We start from the raw sequence: 21,572 nt of genomic DNA, 5'->3' as shown, positions 1-21,572 counted from the left end.
TTACATCAGAAATGAAATAGCTACTGTCTTCCTCAGGAGTGACACTCCAATTTCGTTTCCATTGTTTATTGAACGTTTCCCCTTTTAAAAAAAAAGTTGAAATATAACTTATACGCCATAGTTTTTACATAGTTAACACTCGTAGTGTCATCGTCCAGATCCGGATATAGAACACTTTCACAACCCTAATAAGTTCCCTCGCGACTTCCCTGACACACAATTTTAGAACTTGCTCTCGCTTTGAATGTAAAGGTTATGATCTATTTTTCAGAATTAATGGGTGTGTCCTTGTTTTATGATTTCTGGTTTGTTTGGTTTATTTATTTATTTTTTTGGTAAGTCATGGACTCATGTTGTGCTGGATTTCTCTATCTCCCTTGGGAACACCTGGACAGCTCACCAGGGGTTCATTGTGGTTCTTTACTGAACTTCACGCATCTGAGAGTACAAAGGGACCGAGGTTAAAGGTGGAAGGGAAACGGACAGTCCACTCCTGAACTGAGATCCGATTCCCCAAGTCTGCGTTCCCCACAGGGAGAAGGCTGACGGTGGAATTTTCAGCCTCATTGTCCACCTCCGGGTTCTAGAATCTGGAAACCGCACGGGCGTCGGTGCACGGCTGACGCTTGCGGAAAGGGGGCGCTCGGGCTCCTGCCTGGCGGGCGGGTCAACTGGAGACGCTCTACCCGAGGCGCAGCTCTCAATGAGCCGCGCCCTGCGTCCACACGCCGAGGCGGTGGGGCGATGCGCTTGCGCACTCGGAGCTCACACCATATGTGCCCTGTCCCAGTGCGCGGGTCTGTGGAGAGCCGGGTGCGAGAGGCGGCACCGCGGTGGGGGACGGAGCCGAGCGGAGACCGAAGTCGGCCGGGGGACACTGGGTCTGTGAGAGACCGAACAGAGGGGCTGGGGCTACGAGCGCCGCTGACACACGATGGGAAAGAAGCAGAAAAACAAGAGCGAAGACAGGTAGCCGGTGTCGGGGTTTCAACGGCGGCGGCCGGCGCGGCTGAGGGCGGCGCGCGGGTCCCGTGGGCGCGCGGCGGACCGGGGTCGAGGCTCGAGAGCGGCCCCGCGGGGCACCGTCCGGGGCCCACAGTGGGTGGCGCGGGCCCGAGACCCCAGTACCGGGCGGGCGCGGAGGGCCTCAGCGGCGGGCGGGTTCCCAGCCGAGACTCCGTCCCTTTGCTGCCCCTCGCCCGGCCCGGGAGAAGGGGTGTCCGGCCTGAGGAGCGGGGCAGTCGTTTGGGGTTCGAGGCCCCGCGGGGCAGGGCTCGCGGCCCCGCGGGGCCGGCTCAGCCAGCGTGGCTCGGAGGTTGGGAGTTGTTTTCGTGGCGCTACTCTTGCTGGGGGTCAGGAAGAGTTCTTTTTATGTCTTTGTATCTATGAATTCTTGGCGAGAGAGGGAGTTGGGATCCGCTCTGTCTCCAGCCAGGTGTTCCCACTCTCTGAGCCGCTCAGGTGCCTTGGAGTTACCGGGAGGAGCGTAGCAGCAAGCTCCCTTTAACTTCATTTAATTTGGGTACAGCTTTCAATTACTTAAGGGCTGATTGTCCAGACTCCATGCTTTTCGCGTTCCTTCTTCCGGCCTTTTGGTCATTTCTTTGCTCTCTAGCACCTCCCCTAAGAAAGGAGGAGGAGATGAAACAAACCAACCAGGGTCGGTCTTTTCTAAACCATTTAAAAGACTTCTGAGGCGAGGGAGCGTAAGGATGTATGTAGAGTTGCGTACCCTGAGATTATTGGAACATTTCTGGGTGTCATATTCGGTTGAGTTCTTTACCCCTTTTCATTGAAAGGGTTTTACTTCCTGGGAGTGAACATTTGTTACTTTTCACCCTTCTGTACTACTCACCAAACTTAGTTCAAATACTGGGGATAGTAAGAGAAATTCAAAAGACAAAAACAACCTGTGATAGTTCATTTTGACTCAAAACGGATATGTGGTCTTGAAGTTAAAATCAGATTACCAGTTGTGAGTTGGAATCCTGGGTTGTGTCCTCACTGGCCTTCACCTATCTGATGAATGGCGTTAAAAAGACACCAAGGTGAGTCTTGTATTTCAGTTACAGGTCTATTGGAGGAAGTTAATTGGTTTCAAGAATAGAACTTATTGTTAATCAAAGCAGATAAGAAGAAAGAAGCAGAATTCTGGGGTGATTTAGTGGGAGAGAAATTTCTATGCTTTTGACAGGGTGTTTTGGTGCCTAGGATACTTTTTTTCTTCGACCTTATACAAGAAATAGAGATGAGTGTAATAAAGCTTCCTGTACCAGTTACCCAGCTTCGACCATTGTTGTCACATGACTGGCCCTGTTTCATCTCTGCTGGATATGGTAAAGAACTCTCAAAATCCTTTCAGGTGTAAATCTTTCAGGTGTATCTGAAAGATAAATACTTGAGGGAAAAAAACAACCACAGGAACACAACATAAGACACAATCACAATGTCATCATTAAGCCTAAGGAATACTAACAGTGATTTCTTAAATATTATCAATTGTCTAGTCAGTTTTCTGTTTTCACTGATTCTAATTAAAATTATGTTTTGTGGGTTTTTTTTTCATTTTGTGTTTTACAATTGGTTTGTTTGGATCAGAATTACAGAAGTTTGTTCTTTAGATTAAAAAATATTTATGTATATGTTATTTTAGCTACAGTTTTTCAAGCTCTTTCACATTGGACAAAAGCTATTCAGAGGAGAGATTTATTTTTGTGTGTGTATTTTTATAGAAAAGTGAAAGTCTTTTCCTAATTCATAAAGGTTTTCCTGGATGACATAAAGTTTAAATTGCAAACACTAGAGCCTGTTAAATGATTGGTTTGTTAGTATAGAAGGAATGCTACTGGGTTTTTTTCCTTTCCGACTAAATCTGCAGTGTTTACTTTTTGTCTCGTATTGAAGGAAAAATGGTGGCAGTGTAATGGAAAAACACACTTTCTCATAAGCCAATATCAAATTTTTTTGTTTGTTTTTTAATGCTTCGTGGACTCCTCCCACCTCTCCTTCCCTTCTGAGCTGTCCTAAGCCAGACATGTTTCTGCTCAGGAAGAACTGGGTGAGAAATGAGCACCTGCTTATTAGCTATCAAGTTAAGGCCTTGAGCCACTTTTCAGTTCTTGGAAAAAACATAAAATACTTGAGTGTTTTAATCCTTATATTGTTATTTAAAATTTTTAGCCACTCAGCGTTTATTTAAATTTAGATTTTACTATCTAATCTGAGTAATTTTATTTGGATTACATATGTTTTATCAGTGACTGATCTTTGTTTAAACATTGAGTTCTAGAATCTTGTTTCAGCTTGTGAAATTCTGAGAATGAGATTTTGATAGGTGTTCAGTTTTCCTGTCTTTTTCAGTTGACTGGGGTAGGGTTCAATATTCACAGATCATATAGACAAAATATAAGGCCAATATTTTCATTTCTTCCTATAACCTTCCCAGTAATCAGCTTACATAATGGGACCATATCTTATGGGATCTTGTGTGTTGTAGCAATGTCTTACCATTTCCATTTATATAACATGATGAATGTTCTCTTATTGATGTGTGCAGAGAAAAAATGATCCTGATTATCTAGTTTTTCACAATTAGCCTCCAATTCTTCATTCTGATCCCTTTTTTTAATCCCCCAAGTGTGGTAGTTATGTTTTTCAGGTTGTAAGGAATGTGGTATATTACCTTAATAAATGGGATTAATACATCTATACCCCCTCACAAAGGATATAGAGGGAAGGAAGATCATTATTTCACCTATCTCACAGTCAGACATGAAGGTGGGGATGTCATTCAGGAATTAGGAGGTCTTTCAGGATTGAGTACAGGTATCTTCAGCTATGATTCTCTATGCTGGTGGTGAGTTAGTATAGTACCTCTTTGTTTTTAACTACACATAATGCTCCTATTATTCTTGGCAAAATTCCTCCTTTTGGGGGAGTTCTGGCTATCTCTGAGACAGCTGCCTACGTTTTAGATTTTTGTCCTGGTGTCAGATATTCATTGTAGCCAGGTATGATCAGGGTATCGGGTCCCTCTTCTGGGATAGAAAGCATGGTGATCTGCTTAAGGAACCTGTCCAGAGGAGCTGTGAGCATAGCAGGTACATCTAAAGCATCCCAGAACATCTAAAGCATCCCAGAGAGGAAGTAGTCCAAGTGGCAAACAGTTCAAATAGTCTAGTTCAGCAAAGGAATTTATTTCTCATTTGAATATATTTGAATTAATAATAAACTATCTGCATACATTAGATCAAAAAAGAAAAAAAGATGTATAATCTGAGAGTTCTCTTGGTTTACCTTGTTCCTAGATTGATACTTTAGGTAATCAATATGTGGAAGGACGGGAAGAAGTCGTAGTTTGCCATAAATGAATAAGAAAGCAGATGATAAACTTGTTAGCTTGTTAGCTTATAGAAACCTCTTCTGCCTTCTCTACTGGTGATCTCTGGGGAGCTGATGTAGCTACTTTTTTTTTTTTTTTTGCAGTATGCGGGCCTCTCACTGTTGTGGCCTCTCCTGCTGCGGACGCGCAGGCTCAACGGCCATGGCTCACGGGCCCAGCCGCTCTGCGGCATGTGGGATCTTCCCGGACTGGGGCACGAACACGTGTCCCCTGCATCAGCAGGCGGACTCTCAACCACTGCGCCACCAGGGGATCCCAATGTAGCTACTTTTGATGTTACTTGCCCACTAGTTGTGCTTTACTTAGCCTTCTAAGTTTATTCCAATCTGGCAGTTGATCTATACGTTGGGCAAAGCATTGTTTAACTGAGGAACTGAGTGTCTGCTTAGGTTAGAAAAGCAGTTCTCAAACTTTTTGGTCCTAGGACCCCCTTACTCTCCTAAATTACTAAGGAACCCAAAAGCCTTTTGTTTATGTGGGTTAGGTCAATCAGTACTTACCATATTACAAATTAAAACTGAAAAGTTCTTTAAATATATTGATTTAAAAGTAAAAATAACATCACATTAACATAAATAACACTGTTAAATAATCATTTTCAAAAATTTATGAAGAGAGTGGTGGTAAACATTTTGTAAATGTTTACTATCTGGCTTAGTAGAAGATAGCTTGATTCTTGTCTGCTTGTGATTCATCCTGTAGCAATATCACACATCGTGTGGCCTCTGGAAAACACCACTGTACAGTTATGAGGAAATGAGAATGAAAAAAAGGCTAATAGCCTCGTAGTACTATGTTGAAAATAGTTTTGACCCCTTGAATTAGCTTAGACCCTCTGAATTGTGTTGGGGGGAACTACTCTGAGAACTGTTTATTTAGGAATTCCTAAACCAGATTTAGGCATTTGTGAGACATTTCCCAAGCCTTTTGACTTCCATTCATGTTTGTCCAACAGGTGCTTAGAATGTTTGAGAAGCACTCAGAGGACAACTTAAGACATTTGTGGGTATGTTCATGCTCTTGATATTTTACCCACTTATGATTTTTAAATTTTTTTATGTAATAGGTGAGTTTATCAAGGTCTATTAAAAGTCTGTTGGGACTGATTTTAATTGGGAGTCCCATTAAGTTTTTAGATTATTTGGTACACTTACATCTTTATGGTATTGAATCATTCCCTTCAAGAAATATATTGTCTGTTTAAGCAGTTAAGTGCCAGCTGTTGTTCTAGGTGCTGAAATGTAGTGATGAACAAATTAGTAACATGACATGCTTCTTTATTTGGTTAATTATCAGTAAAACTTTATTTTCTTCAGTTGAACCTTTAAGGATATTTCTTGTTTGGTTTATTCCTAGGTGTCTTATAGTTTTGGTTGCTGTTAATGTAGGAAAACTTTTTTTCAAGATGGTCTGACCAACTTAACTCTCTCTTATTATTAAAAGTAGCTGTTATTAAAGGATGAGGCCTTAACTGTGATTTGGTTATTAGTTTGTGATAATATATAACAGAGGGGGAGACCAGGGAGAAAAATTAGAGACATTACAGCAGCATTCAAATGTTTTAGTTAGTGACACACAAATGACTCCTTTTTCCCTCCCTTTCTAACTTATGCCTTGTGTCAAATATGTACTGTTAAGAAATTTCAAATCAGGTATTTTGAACTATTGAAATAATCACAGTATACTACTTGCTCTAGCAGTAATCACAGTATTTACATAATTTTAATAATGAAGACACTTAATGTAGAAGAAATAACTATGCTGTAACCAGTTTGAGAATCTGGAGGAAGGGAAAGGTATAAAGATAAAAGAACTACTTTATAACATATAGAAGAGGAAACAGATTTAGCATAATAATGTGCTTGAGGCTTAGAGCCTCTCAGCTGTTAAGCCAAACCAGACCTCAGAACCTGTGGTTTTGTTTTTTTTTTAAACTGTGCTGCACTAGCTGATTTAAGAAATCCTGCTACTCCAAAATGTAGACTTCCCAAAGGATCTTTACTGGTGAAGCAACTGTTACAGAGGAACAGTTTAACAAAGGAGGGAGAATAGAAGAATGACAGCCGTTGTCCATAGGTCAATCAGTGCCAGAATTCCTTTAAAAAAATTTTCTCACTTAACCTTAGTTGAATAACTGCCTGTCTCATAGCCTGTCTGTTTAAAGTGAAAACAGTGATGATTTAATGTTTCATTCCTTCCCATTTCAGACATGGTATATAAAATTTCAGGTATATTTTTTCAGAGGAATCCCTACTTTTCACCCAGGTAGCAGTCATTGTTTAGAATCATTGGTTTTCAAATCTCCCTTTGGTGATAGAAAGATACTTTCTATTGAGATTTAAAATAATGTTTGTTTTTTCTGTTTTTGAAACTACCTTCGTACTGTAAACTTTATATAAACAGTCTCTGAAAATACAATAAGTACTGTGTTAATTAAATTTGTGTCATTAGGTTTCGGGTACTGAGCTCTGATGAAACTAATAGATGTGATTGATGATACTGCAGTAGTTGGAATTTTTTCTAAGTCTAGAATCACATGTTCTAAGGATTCATTGTATGGGTGTGCCACATTTTATTTACCAGTCCATACATCAGTTAATGGATTCAAGGTTGTTCCACTTTTTGGCTGTTACGAATAATACTGCTAAAAAAATCCGTGTATAAGTTTTTGTGTGGACTTGTGTTTTCAATTCTTTGGGGTATATACCTAGGAGTGAAATTGCTGGGTCGTAGAGTAACTCTATGTTTAACTTTTTTAGGAACTGCCAAGTAGTTTTACTTTTTTTCCAGGAACTGCCAAAGCTGCTGCTCCATTTTATAGTCCAACCAACAGTGTGTTAGAGTTTCAGTTTCTCTATATCCTCATCAACACTCGTTATCATCTGACTTTTTGATTATAGCCATTCTAGTAGGTGTGAAGTGGTATCTTATTGTGACTTTTGGTTGGTCTGCACTTCATGATGGCTTGAGATGTTGAGTATCTTTTCATGTGTTTATTGGACATCTGTATGTCTTGTTTGGAGAACTGTCTATTCAGATCCCTTGCCCATTTTAAAATTGAGTTCTTTATTATTGAGGAATAAGTGCTTTATATACTCTAGATACAAATCCTTTATCAGATATGATTTTCAAATATTTTCTCCCATTCTCTGGGCTGTCATTATTTTCTCCCATAGGAGGTTGTTGTTTCACTTTCTTGGTGTCGTTTGTAGAACAAAAGTTTCTAAAAAGCCCGATTTATCTATTTTTTCTTTGGCTGCTTGTGCTTTTGGTGTCAGATCTAAGAAATCATCACCAAATCTAAGGTCATGAAGATTTACTATTTTTCTTCTAGTTTTACAGTTTTAATTCTTACATTTAGACCTTTGAGCCATTTGGGGTTAATTTTTTTTATATTGTGTGAGGTAGGGGTCCAACTTCATTCTTCGCGTGTGGATATTCAATCGTCCCAGCACCATTTAAAAAAAAAAGACTATTACTCCTCTAATTCCTTGATCAAATCAATTGACCGTATATGTAGGATTTTATTTCTGGAGTCTCAGTTCTGTTCCATTGATCTGTATGTCTATCCTGATGGCAGTATCACACTATCTTGATTACTACAGCTTTGGTATTAAGTTTTGAAATTGGGAAGTGTGATTTCTCTTTGTTCTTTTTTGAGATTGTTTTGGCTATTCTGGGTTCCTTGCATTTCCATACAGATTTTACAATTAGAATCTCTCAATTACTGCAAAAAAAAGGGGGGGGGGCAGCTGGGATTTTGATTGAGATTGGATTTCTTCTGTAGATTAATTTTGGGAGTATTGCCAATGTTATGCCTTGAGATCCATGAACATGGAATGTCTTTCCACTTATTTAGGTTTTCAGGTTTTCTTTCAATGATTTTTTGTAGTTCTCAGAGTACAACATTTGCAACTCTTCTAAAAAATTATTCTGAGGCATTTAATTTTTTTTATGCTATCATAAGTGGAATTATTTTTTAATTTCATTTTCAGATTGTTTATTGCTAGTACACAGTTTAAATACAGTTGATTTTTATATATTGATCTGTTCTGCAATCTTACTGAACTCATATATTAGCTTGAATTTTTTTTGTTGTGTATGTGGATTCCTTAGAATTTTCTATGTACATGGTCCTGCCACTGCAAGTTCAGATAGTTTTCTCCTTCTTTTCCAATCTAAATGGTTTTTATTTCTTTATCTTACCTTAAGCTCTGGCTAGATCCTGCTGTACAGTGTTGTACTGAATGGGGAGAATGGCCATTCTTTTCTTGTTTCTGATCATGGGATGGGGGGGAAGCTTTCAGTTTTTCGCATTGTGTTAGGTGTGTCCCCCCATCCCGCCCCCCGCCCCGTGAATGGATGTTGGATTTTGTTACATTGCTGTCTCTTCATCTGTGAGATGATTATGTGGTTTTTGTGTCTTATACCATTTATATATGGTGGATTACATTAATCAATTTTCATATGTTGAACCAACTTTGCAATCCTGGGATATATCCCAGTTGGTCATGGTGTGCAATCCTTGTTATATGTTCTTGGATTTGGTTTGCTAGTGTTTTGTTGAGGATTTAATTTTTTTTTTTAAACTTTTAACCTTTCTATGTACTTGTTTGAGGTCTTTGGATAAACTGCATAAAATTGAATTCTTACTAAACCAATTTGATAACACCTTTAAGAGTTTAAAGTTACTTACACATTGCTTGTGATTAATGATATATTTGATCTTATTTCAGCCATCCTGGTTTGTTTTTTTATTTGTGCCAATTCTGCAATGCTTTGTTTCTATTTTTCCCCCTTCTTATCTTGGGTTAGAGTTTATACATGCTGTTTCTATTTTTTTTTTAAGTGGTTTGACTTATACCTTGCATATACAAAGTCAATATTTAAAGTCCTGTAAAACAGTACAAGGACAGTAGTACTATTGTCTGGTATTTTGTTTTATAATCCCCCACTTCAGGTCAGTGACCTTTTACTTAAGGTTGGATGTTACTTGAAGGCATTACTTGTCAGGAATGAACCTGGGGGGAAAAAAGACACATACTTACTGGATTATCCATTGTTCTCTTAGGAATTTAAGAGAAGTGATTTTCTCTTTCAGACATATTAGTAGCTAATAAGTCTTAAAAAATGAAATGTTGGGATTAAAGTTTAAAATTTTAACTTTTTATTATAAAAATTTCAAGCACACAGAAAAGTTGAAGGAATAATATAAGGAACTCTTATATACGCATCACCTAGATTTAATCATTACCAGTATTTTGTCCTCATTTTTGCTTTATGTATTTTATTTTATAGACATCTTGACATTTTCTCTCTAAATGTTTCCTTATGTAACCATAATACCCTTATCCCACCTAGTGCAATTAACACAAATTCTCTTATATTTAATATCCAGTTCATATTTCAGATTTCCAACTCCACAATGGCTTTTCAAACCAGGTTGCAGAGGAGGTTCACCCTGCATTTCATTGTGGTGTAGCTCACAATGTTTAAAAGTCACACTTTCATTATAGGTATCTGCTAAAGTTATTCTTTTTTTTTTTTTCTGTGTAAGTCTTCTTTTCACGTTCTCACTCTGAACTTAGAATTTTCACAACTTGGTCATCTCAGCCTATTGGTAATTAGAATGGAGGGGAGTTATTAGAGAGACTTGTAAGTAGCAGTTGGCATTGTGTTGTTTGGTTTAAGAACAAAATTCTTTTGCAGGCCTACAAACTTGTCACTCCTGAATGATGACTGAAGTGCTAAATTATATTAGTTTACTCCCATTCAGGTTGGTATGAAACACGTAATCAGTTTTGTGAATTTTTTTTTTTTTTTGGCGGTACGCGGACCTCTCACCACTGCGGCCTCTCCCGCTGCGGAGCACAGGCTCCGGACGCGCAGGCTCAGGGGCCATGGCCCACGGGCCCAGCTGCTCCAAGGCATGTGGGATCCTCCTGGACCGGGACACGAACCCGCGTCCCCTGCATCGGCAGGCGGACTCCCAACCACTGCGCCACCAGGGAAGCCCTTGTGAAATTTTTTTGAGGCTAAATTCATATAACATAAAAGTAACCATTTTAAATGTACAATTCTGTGAGATTTAGTACATTCACGGTGTTGTTCAGTCTTCTCTGTCTAGTTTCAAAACATTTTCATCACCCCCAAAGGAGTTCCTATATCCATTAAGCAGTTACTTTCCCTTTCTGTCCTCCTCTGAGCCCTTAGCAAACACTAATATACTGTCTTTTGATTTACCTATTCTGGATATTTCATATAAATGGAATCATACCATGTATAACCTTTTGTGTGTGGGTTCTTTCATTTTGCATGTTTTCGAGGTTCATCTATGTGCAGAATATATCAGTACTTCATTTTGTTTTTATGGCTGAATAATATTCCACTGTGTATATATACCACATAATGTTTATCCATTCATCTGATGATGGATGTTTCAGTTGTTTCCACCTTTTGGCTATTGTGAAAAGTGCTGCTATGAACATTTGTGTCTAGATGTTTGAGTACCAGTTTTCAGTTCTTTTGAGTATAGTATATATCTAGGAGTGGAAGTGGTAGATCATCCTATGTTTAACTTTTTGAGGAACCACCAAACTTTTCTACAGCAGCTGCACCATTTTACAGCACCACCAGAATGTACAAGGGTTCTGATTTCTTCATATCTTTGCCAACAATTCTGTTCCTTTTTTTTCCATTAATAGCCATCCTAGCGATTGTGAAGTGGTGTCTCATTGTCATTGTGATTGGCATTTCCCTGGTTACTAATGATGTTGAACATCTTTCTATGTATTCATTGGTCATTTGTATATCTTTGGACAAATGTCTGTGCAAGTCCTTTACTCATTTTTAAATTAGCTTGTTTCGCTTGAGTTTTAAGAGTTCTTTATATATTCAGGATACTTGATCCTTATAAGGTACATGATTTGTAAATATTTTCTCCCATTATGTGGGTTGTCTTTTCACTGTCTTGACATAGTATCATTTTTACAAAAGTTTTTAAATTTTGATGCAATCCAGCTGACCTAATTTTTGTTATTGTTGTTGAAGAGACTATTTCTTCCCCTATTGATTGGTTTTGGCACCACTGTCAAATCAATTGGCCATGGATGAATGGATTTATTTCTGGACAGTTTTATTCTTTTGATGTTTATGTTTATCCTTATACCAGTACCACATTGTTTTGGTTACTATAGTGTAAATTTTCTTAAATAAAAAATTTCAAACGTATATAGAAGTAGAATAGTTTAATGAACACACCTGTCCATCACCCAGTTTCAGATATTACTGATTCACAGATAACCTTGTTTCATCTGCATCCTACCCACTCTCGTCTTCCCTCTCCCCATTGTACTGAAACAACCCCAGACATTTGTAAATATTTCAGGGGGTTACATAATCAGTTATAAGAAAGATTTACATTTTAAATATGAATTTTAAAGAATGGTACGTTTCCATTCATTTGGAAAATTCACATACAAAGGATCCTTGTCTGTGTTAGGTAAATAAAATGTAGCTGTAGTTTTCTCTCAGTGGGATTTTTAAACTGGTGTTTGAATTTATTGTTTCAGAAAATTCAATTTGGAAGTTTTACTACGATCAAAATATAGTAATTGTTATGGTGGTAGATGAGGTTTTTATTAAGCCTCAGTGATGAAACTGGTGAGCCTTTCTAATTGTATGAAAATTGTGGTTGCCATTCTAAAATAGGGCTTTTTCTTTAATAGTGCCTGTTAAGAATGTGTTACATTCCCTGCTGGTTGCTAGTTGTAAAAGGTAGGGAGGTGGGGACTTCCCTGATGGCGCAGTCGTTGGGAATCTGCCTGCCAGTGTAGGGGACACGGGTTCAAGCCCTGGTCTGGGAAGATCCCATATGCTGTGGAGCGACTGGGCCCGTGTGCCACAACTACTGAGCCTGTGTGCCATGACTACTGAGGCCTAGAGCTCGTGCTCCACAGCGGGAGAGGCCACTGCAATAAGAAGCCTGCGCACTGCAGTGAGGAGTAGCCCCCCCCACCCCCACCCCGCTCACCATAACTAGAGAAATCCCATATGCAGCAACGAGGGCCCAGTGCACCCAAAAATAAATAAATTTATTTTTTAAAATGGGAGGTGAATTGAGCACACAAAAAGGAGTTTTCTGTTCTCAGAGGAGCTTACGTTTTAATATAGCAAGTAGGCATATGCACAGATAATACAGTGAGGAGATGAAGGGAGAATGTGAAGTTTAGGTTAAGTATGGGAGTGCTACCCTTGAGATTTCAAATTTCCCTCCTAAAGTTATTACATATGTCTTCCAGATCCCTTTGTAATTAAATCTGCCGTCAGGAGAGCAAGCCAGATTGGAAGGAATGGGAGTGTGCTGTATGTTTCTGTCTCTTGAGAAGCAAGGGTTGATGATGAAGAGTATCCAAGATCTTCAGTTGCTTAGCTAGTGCCTGCACACAGGTGCAGCCAGACCATTCTAATGATGATGTTGTTCAGCAAGTGAGAAGTACCCTCTCCTGAGAGTGGTTACCTGCATCAAAATTTTATTAATATTTGTTTGGTTATGCCAGGTGTTACAAAAGGAAATTAGGTGGGAAGAATCCTTTAACAGTGATTAAGGACCAGAGTTACTTTTACGGAATACAAAGACTATGAGTTCACTATCTGTGAGTGCCGGAAGTGCTCAGTCTAATCAATTAATTTAGAACATAACTTGTGTCCTTAAGGTGTTAATTGAGAATGTTGACTTAAATTGTTAATATTGCTTATATATATATCTTCAGGCCCAAAACTAAGTATAAACTTACCTCTTAGGCAGTTATGAAACCCTAAATACACTTATATCAAACAGTAACAAATATAAAAATTTTTGAAGTTCAAATTTGCAGTATTGATGTGAATGATAGTGTTTTGTTGATTCTAAACCAGTGCTTCTCATATTTTAATGTGCATGTGATTCACCTGTGGGTCTTGTTGAAATGAGGATTTTGATGTAGTAAGTCTTGGGTGGCACCTAAGATTTTGCATTTCTAACGACGTGATACTAATGCTGCTTATCTTGGAATTATTCTTTTGAGTAGCAGGATCTAAATCACTATTTTATTGTGAAAGTATTGCCTCCTATAATGGACTTCTTTTGAGTTCAGCATGCATATACTAGTAAGAACTCAATTTTTCTAATCTTTTTCAGTATGAACTAATGATTTTCACCTTTGTTTTATAGCACCTTCTCTTGGCTAAAATGTTTAATTTACATATTAAGTCTGCTTCTGCTCTTTTTCGTCAATGTGAAACAACTTAGTGGAGGTTTGTAAACAAAAGCTTTGGTTGATATTCTATGACAGTGAACTGTGATAAAGTGTCTATCCATATGCTTCATGGAATGTTCATCTTAAATCTTTATTATCATATTAAAATTAAAACAAATTAAACAGATAAAAGTTACTGGGGAGAATTTTCAGTCTTCTGAAATTACCCACAACCCTGCGTTTCCCCCTCCTAACCCATCTCACCTGCCCCCTTTGAGGGTACTCGTTCTGGTTTGACAAAGCTGCCCTGAACTGATTTTATAGTTAAACACATTGGAATCCATAAAAATGTGTGAACTTAGATTATATATATTTGGAGGTCTACAAGATGACGCTTATACTTGCTTTTGTATTCTTACCGCTTCAACTATGAGGTATTTAGAAAGTGGAGAATTAGGCTGAATTTTGTGGAAGGTAATGAGATACATTCTGTTTGCTTGCATTGTACAATGCAGTATGGTTTCACATGCCTTTTAAAGACGTCAAGACCCAGTTCATAAGGAAGTTTTAAGCTCAGAGGGCTTTTTTTTTTTTTTTTAAAGACATGATTGGGTACCTCTGAATTTATTAATGGGTTGTGGTGCTTAAGATAGAACTCCATTGAGGGAGTGGGGAGTGAGAACTGTTGGGTTCTGTGGTGCAAATGGTGAGAGCTAGTGAGGAGCAATGACTGCTGGGCTTTTCCCTCTTTCGTCTTGTTTTTCCTGTTTGTATATGTAACTGTTGTCAAGGAGTGCTGGGTAAGAAGAGATGGAGGTTGGAGGAAAAGAGATGCCAAAAGGCATCTTATGGAGAAGGCAGGACTAGATTTCCCTGTTTCCTTTATTGCTACTGGCACTGCTGGGATAGAGTTAGGAGTAAAGAATGGGATTCCTCCTTATGTTTTTCCTCTTGTTTGTTCTTATTGAGCCTGTTTCAGGCGAGGAGCGGAAACCAAAGTAAAGTGCAAAGAGTTAGATATCACCATGTCTTCCCTCAGTACTTATAGATTACGAACAATTTTTTTGGTCAAGTTGGTGGGGAGAGAAGAAGGACTGGTGTGGTTTCTACTTCTGTAGGCCCTGGTATCCATTAGGAACAGAAGGAAATATGTGAGTGCTTCAGTTATTATTGTATCATAACAGGTCATCCCAAACTTAGTTCTTTAAAACAACAAAAATCATCGTCTCTCTTGGTTCTGAGGGTTGACTGAGCTCAGATTGGTCTTGCTTGGAGGTCTCCATGTGGTTGCAGGTAAATGATGACTGTGATGGAGTCATCTTAAAGGCTATCTCACTTGCACATCACTCACTTCTGGTGGTTGATAGTCGCTGTTGGTTGGCACGTCAGCTGGAACACCTATCCTTGGCCTCTCTATGTGGCCTGGACATCCTCATTAGCTTGGCAGTGAATGTCTCAAGAGCCCGGAAGTACAAGGCCTGGGCTTAGAAACTGTAACATCATTTCTGCCATATTCTGTTGAGTAAACAGTCACACAGTCTCATATTAAAGGGGAGGGGCATAGACCCCCACCTCTTAGTGTCAGAGAAATTTTGAGCCAGGATGTAAGACCTCCTCAGAGGGTAAAAATAAAGAGACATTGGAGAAGAGGGGTTGGTAGGAGAGAATCCTAGGAAGCTTGGAGATTTTGAATTGTGGAATAATTTGGGAAAGGGTTGGATTTCCTATGTTCTTGTAGAACTTAAATCAGACAACTTTTTAGTGGAAAATGTCTGTCATTAATAAATAAAATTTGCCAGTTTGGAGTTGAGAGGAGATTTGCAAACAGGTTAATTTTTCTTTTACTTCTTTACAATGAACGTTTTTTTTGGTTATATTATGTGTATTTAAAAGGCTTTAGTGTATTGATCTCAAAGTGAAGTGTCTCATTTTTTATTTTTATGCATGATTTTTGATTATTCCAAAAAGCCAAGCACCAAAGTTGATCACATGCCTTTTACATACAATTAATAAAGAAATACCATGTTTTTAAAAGATTCCTTCACAGTAATGTCATTTTAGTTACATATTACATTGTGTTAATAGAAATTAAGGTGTTATAAAAATATTATATGTTGATTCTTATTTTCATAACTTATAAAAATGGTTAAAATGACTTATATTAGGTATATGTAATTTTAACCTTAACTGTTTTCAGTAAACTGATAAATCCATTCTGTAACTTCTCATCCGTTTTTATAGTATCCCTAGAAATTTAAATTCTCTTCTTTGAGGTGTAATTGACATAAAATACACAAAGTTAAAGTGTGGCGTTAATAAACTTTGATAAATTATACAGTTGTGCTTCTTTCACCACAATCATGATACTGAATATTTCCATTAACCCAAAAAGTTCCCTCATGACCCTTTGTAGGCAGTCCTTTCTGGCCAAAAATCACTGTAGCTTTTGTGTTTTGTGTGTGGGGGGGGGTCACTGTAGTTTTCACTTTTCTAAAAATTCCTATAACTAGAATCATAGAGAATGTAGCCTTTATTGGCTGGCTGGGTGTCACGTGAAATAATCTCTTGAGATTCATCCATGTTGGTGTGTGTAACATTCTTTACTTTTATCATTGAGTAGTATCCTTTTGTGTGGGTAGATGACAATTTGTTTATGAATTATCTGGTAGTTGGATATTTAGGGTTTTTTTCCCAGCTTCTTGTGATTATGAATAAAGCTGCTGTGAACATTTGAGTACAAGTCTTTGTGTGGACATATGTTTTCGTTTCTCTTAGGTAAATACCTGGGAGTGGGATTGCTGGGTCATATGGTAAGTGTGTATGTTTAACTTGAAGAAACTGCCAAACTGTCTTTTCCAAAGTGGCTGCGCCAGTTTTGCATTCTCTCTTGAGGTGTGTTCCAGTTGCTCCACATCCTCTCTCAACACTTAATATTATCAGCCCTTCATTTTAGTCATTCTGGTGGCTGTGTAGTGGCATCTCATTGTGATTTTGTTTACATTTCCTTATTAGCTAGTGTTACTGACCATCTTGTCATGTGTTTATTTCCCATCATTATATCTCATTTGGTTAAGTGTTGAAATCATTTGCCCATTTAAAAATTGTGTTCTTTAATGTTGGGTCATAGGAATTTTTTTATATATTATAGACAAATCTTTCATCAGATATATGTATTGCAAACATTTTTTTTTCTCAGTTTGAGGTTTGCCTTCTCCTTTAAACAGTGTTCAGTTTTGTTAATTAAACTTTTAAGATTATTATAGATTCACACGCAGTTGTAAGAATTAATACAGAGGGATTCCTGTGTCTTTTATTTGGTTTCCTCTAATGATAACATCTTGTAAAACGGTACAGTATCACAACTTGGATATTGACACTGATATAGTTCACTGATCATATTCAGATTTTCCCAGTTTCACTTGCACTAGCACACGTGTATGTTTGTGTTTAGTGTTATACAGTATTATCACATGTGCAGATTTGTATATTCACTACCACAGTCAAAATACAGACCATCACTGCAAGGATCTCTCATGTTGTTCATTTGTAACCATAATCATCTCCTTTCTGTGCACCTCCTCTCACTAAACCCTAGTAACCATGAATCTTTTCTGTACTTATATGAATTTTTGAAAATAAAAAATTTTATAAGTGGAATCATATATGTATATAACCTCTGGGAATTGGCTTCTTTCCAGTCAGTCTGATTTTCTTGCGATCCGTCCAAGTTGTTGCATGTATCAATAGTTCATTCCATTTTATTGCTGAATAGTATTCCATGGAATGGGGATGAACCACAGTTTATTTAACCATTCACCCATTGTGAAGGACATGTGGGTTGTTTCCAGTTTTTGGCTGTTGCAAATGAAGCTGCTACAAGCATTTGTCTACAAGTTTCTGCATGAGATAAATTTTTTGTTACCCTGGGATAAATGTGCATGAGTGCAATTGCTGGGTTATATGGTAAGTACATTTTTAGTTTTCCAGGAAAATGATACTGTTTTCCAGAGTGGCTGTACCAGCTTACATTTTCACTAGCAATGTGTGCGTGATCCAGGTCCTCTTCATCTTCAGCAAACACTGGTTATTACCACTGTTGTTTGGGGAGAGGACATTCTGATGGTGTAGTGATATCCCATTGTGATTTTAATTTGCATTTTCCAAATGGCTATTGATGTGGAACATCCTTTATTTGCCATCTGTAAATACTCTTTAGTGAAATGTCTTTTCATGCCTTTTGTCCATTTTCTAATTGGATTGTTTGGGTTTTTACTGATGTGTTTTGAGAGTTCTTTACATAGTCTAGATACTAGGTTTTTTTTCAGATATGTAGTTTGCAGATATTTTCTTCCACTTTGTGGCTTGTTTTTTTAAATTCCCTTCATATGGTCTTTTGCACAGCAAATATTCTAAATTTTGATGAAGTCTAGTTTTTTTGGGGGGGTGGGTTGTACTTTTAATTTCAAATCATAACTCCTTGCTTAGTGCAAAGAACTAATAAGTGGGTTCAACAAGGTTGCAGTATACCAGATAAACATAAAAAAATTCAGTCACATTTTGTATATTAGAAATGAGTATGTAGAAACAGAAATTAAAAATACCACTTCAGATTACTTTAAAAATTAAATACGAATTTTGTGAAAATCGCAAAACACTGATGAAAGAAATCAAAGAAGATCTAAATAAATGGAGAAATATGGTGTTCATGGATTGGAAAACTCAACATAATAAAGATGTTGGTTTTCTTTAAATTCACATACAGTTAATGCAGTTACTATTAAAATTACAGCAAGACGGACTTCCCTGGTTGCGCAGTGGTTAAGAATCCACCTGCCAATGCAGGGGACATGGGTTCGAGCCCTGGTCCGGGAAGTTCCCACATGCCGTGGAGCAGCTAAGCCTGTGTGCCACAGCTGCTGAGCCCGTGTGCTGCAACTACTGAAGCCCACGCACCTAGAGCCCGTGCTCTGAAGCAAGAGAAGCCACGGCAATGAGAAGCCCATGGACCACAATGAAGAGTGGCCCCCACTCACCACAACTAGAGAAAGCCCGTGCACAGCAACAAAGACCCAACACAGCCAAAAATTAAAAAAAAATAATATTAAAAAAATTACAGCAAGATTCTTTTTGTAAATTCACACAAGAATATTCCAAATTTTATTTGAAAAGTTTGAAGGAATTAATAATAGATAAAACAATTCTGAAAAAGAAGAATAAAAGCAATCACTCTGATTTCAAGACTTTTTGTGTAGCTACCTTAATCATGACAGTTTATTAGTGTCAGAGGGAAAGACATAAATCAATAGAGCAGAATAGAGGACTTAGAAATAGCCCCATACAAGTATAGCCAAGTGGATTTTGACAAAGGTGCAAAAGCAATTTTATGTATATAGGATGGATAGTTGAAATGTTGCTGGAGCAGTTGGATAACCATAGGCAAAAGATCAAAATACAAAACATTAAAATACCCAACTTTTGGAATATAACATAGTTAAAAATCTTCAGGACCTATGAGTTGGTGCAGAGTTCTTTTTCATGACACCAAAAGCATAAAGAAAAAGCTTGATAAATGGTACCTCATGAAAATTCAAAATTTTTGCTCTGGTTAAAAAACCCTGTTAAGTGGATGAAAAGGCAAGCTACAAATTGGAAGAAAGTATATGTAAACCACATAGCTGACTGATGACTCATAAAGGGCATATAAAGAGTTCTCAAAACTCAACATTAAAAGAAAATCAATCCAATTAGAAAAGGGTAAAAGATATGAAGACACATTTCACGGAATGTATATGTATGGCAAAGTAGACCAAAAAATGTTTAACTTCACTAGCCTTTAAGGAAATGCAAAGGAAGACCTTGATAGCACCACACATCTATTAGAACAGCTTAAAGGAAAAGTAGCCATAATGCTAAATACCGGCTGGTTGTGGAAAAATACTAAATACTGGATGTGGAAAAAATACACATCTCCATTCATTGTTGTTGTGAATATTAAATGGTGAAGCCACTTTAGAAAGTAGTTTGGCTGTTTCTTAAAAAAACTACATATGCAATATTTTTAATAGCTTCATTTAAAAAAAATTAATTTTTATTTCTGGCTGCATTGGGTCTTTGTTGCTGTGCATGGGCTTTCTCTAGTTGCGGCAAGCAGGGGCTACTGTTTGTTGCGGTGCATCGGCTTCTCACTGCGGTGGCTTCTCTTGCTGCGGAGCCACGGGCTCTAGGTGTGTGGGCTTCAGTAGTTGTGATGTGAGGGCTCTAGAGCACAGGCTCAGTAGTTGTGGCGCACGGGCTTAGTTGCTCCGTGGCATGTGGGATCTTTTCGGAGCAGGGATCAAACCCATGTCCCCTGCATTGGCAGGCAGATTTTTAACAACTGCGCCACCAAGGAAGTCCCAATAGCTTCACTGTTTAAAGGCCATTAAGTTATAACATTTTTTCTGTCCTGATGATGGAGGAATGTGGCCTGTGAAAACACTGAGTTGAATACCATAGAAAATTGCCTTTTATTTCTGGAAGTCTGCAGTAAGTTTAGAATAAAGGATTGGGGCTGGAAGGGCAAATATTAGTAAGAATACTGTAGCTTTGATAAAGGAAAAATGATCTGCAGAAAGATGTACCTACATAAAAATACTCTTACACATTCCTTAAAGGTTTTAAAGCTTTCATTATCAGCATGACTGGATTGTAGATTTGACTCTTGGTTTACTGAAATCTTTAAGCTGTAGTATGTAATGGGTAGGTAGAAAAGTAGGGCTGAAATGTAGGTAGAGTATAAAAGTCTCAAGTTAAATAACTGATGTTATGTGTCACTTTCATGAACTTTTGTAATATGGTTGACATTTTAGGACATTCTCTTGAATCAGGGGTAGGAAGTTCAGTACACATTGAAAGAACACTGTAGAAACCATGGTAGGTAAGACTGTTAAGCATGTTGTTATATCATTGATATATTTTGTAGCTGTGTCAAATAATTTTCAGAAACTTGATTACTGTATTTCCCATTTTCTAGGAAGTCAGTACAATCTTGGTGTCAGATTTGGGCTTGAGTTCCTGGTATGTAACTTTCTAGCTGGATGCCTTTTATAAAGTATCATCATCTTTAAGCTTAATTTAATAGAGTTGTTTTGAGGATTAAATGACATACAGTATGTCTAATAATTGGTCAGCACAATTCCTGATAAACAGTAAGCACTCAGAAGCTGTTAATTTCTATTACTAGCCAGAAGAGCTTTTCAAACTCAGCAGCATACAGATGTAGTCCAATGTTTTATTATTCTGGAGATGTTTGTTAATGAATACTGTGGCAGTATAGCAAATCACAGACTATTTTTATGAGGTGAATAGAGTCAGATGAGGACTGGCAAGTTTTTGGAGGTGAGGTGCCAAGCATCGATCATTAACTACCTTCCCTTGTCACCCTGTCTCGGAATCTGCTGTAGTGTGGAATATTGGCAGAGCTGCCTTTGGAGATGGTACTGGTTGATCTCATGCTGCTGGGCCGGATGGTTGATGCTGGGCCAGACTAAGGTTTCTGTTACCTGATGAGACCTGAGAATTATCCTTGATTCTTCCCTCCCCCTTTCTATATACAACCAGTTGGTCATTTGTGTTGCTGATTGATCTCCTTAGTATTTATCTGATTCATATATCTTCATCTTGCCTGCCACTGCTGCAAGTCAGATGTGTGTTTGTCATCCCAATTAGCTAGAAAAGCTTCCTACCTTTTCCTGCTGCTTGACTAGTTGGGATTCTGCCCTATCATTTATACCAGAGGTAGCTTTCTGAAATGCAAATTTGATTATGCCAGCAGGGTTACTGTCTTTGACTTCGGAATCAGAACTTCGTGGGTTCAAATCCCATCTCTGCCTTGTGTGATCCTGGACAAGTTCTCTGTGCCTCAGTTTCTTCATTTATAAAGAAAGAAAAACCAT

The 21,572-nt window shown here is 38.0% G+C and overlaps 1 protein-coding gene across 3 annotated transcripts in view; it reads left to right on the top strand.

The window, feature by feature from the left end:
- Positions 1-744: 744 nt before the first annotated feature.
- EIF5B (eukaryotic translation initiation factor 5B) overlaps positions 745-21,572 on the top strand; it is a 67,554-nt gene continuing 46,726 nt past the window's right edge. For 2 of the 3 annotated variants that reach the window (XM_060027291.1, XM_060027290.1), the window contains exon 1: positions 789-969. In XM_060027291.1, coding sequence (XP_059883274.1) covers positions 935-969 — 35 coding nt within the window. In that variant the 5' untranslated portion in view covers positions 789-934. Of the gene's footprint in view, positions 970-5,357; positions 5,409-16,413; positions 16,449-21,572 lie in introns of all 3 variants that reach the window. The other variant, XM_060027292.1, reaches the window with a different exon arrangement.

Source organism: Delphinus delphis, chromosome 12 (genome assembly GCF_949987515.2).
Source record: "Delphinus delphis chromosome 12, mDelDel1.2, whole genome shotgun sequence".
Classification (NCBI taxonomy): Eukaryota; Metazoa; Chordata; class Mammalia; order Artiodactyla; family Delphinidae; genus Delphinus; species Delphinus delphis.
This window is presented reverse-complemented; position numbering and strand designations above follow the sequence as displayed.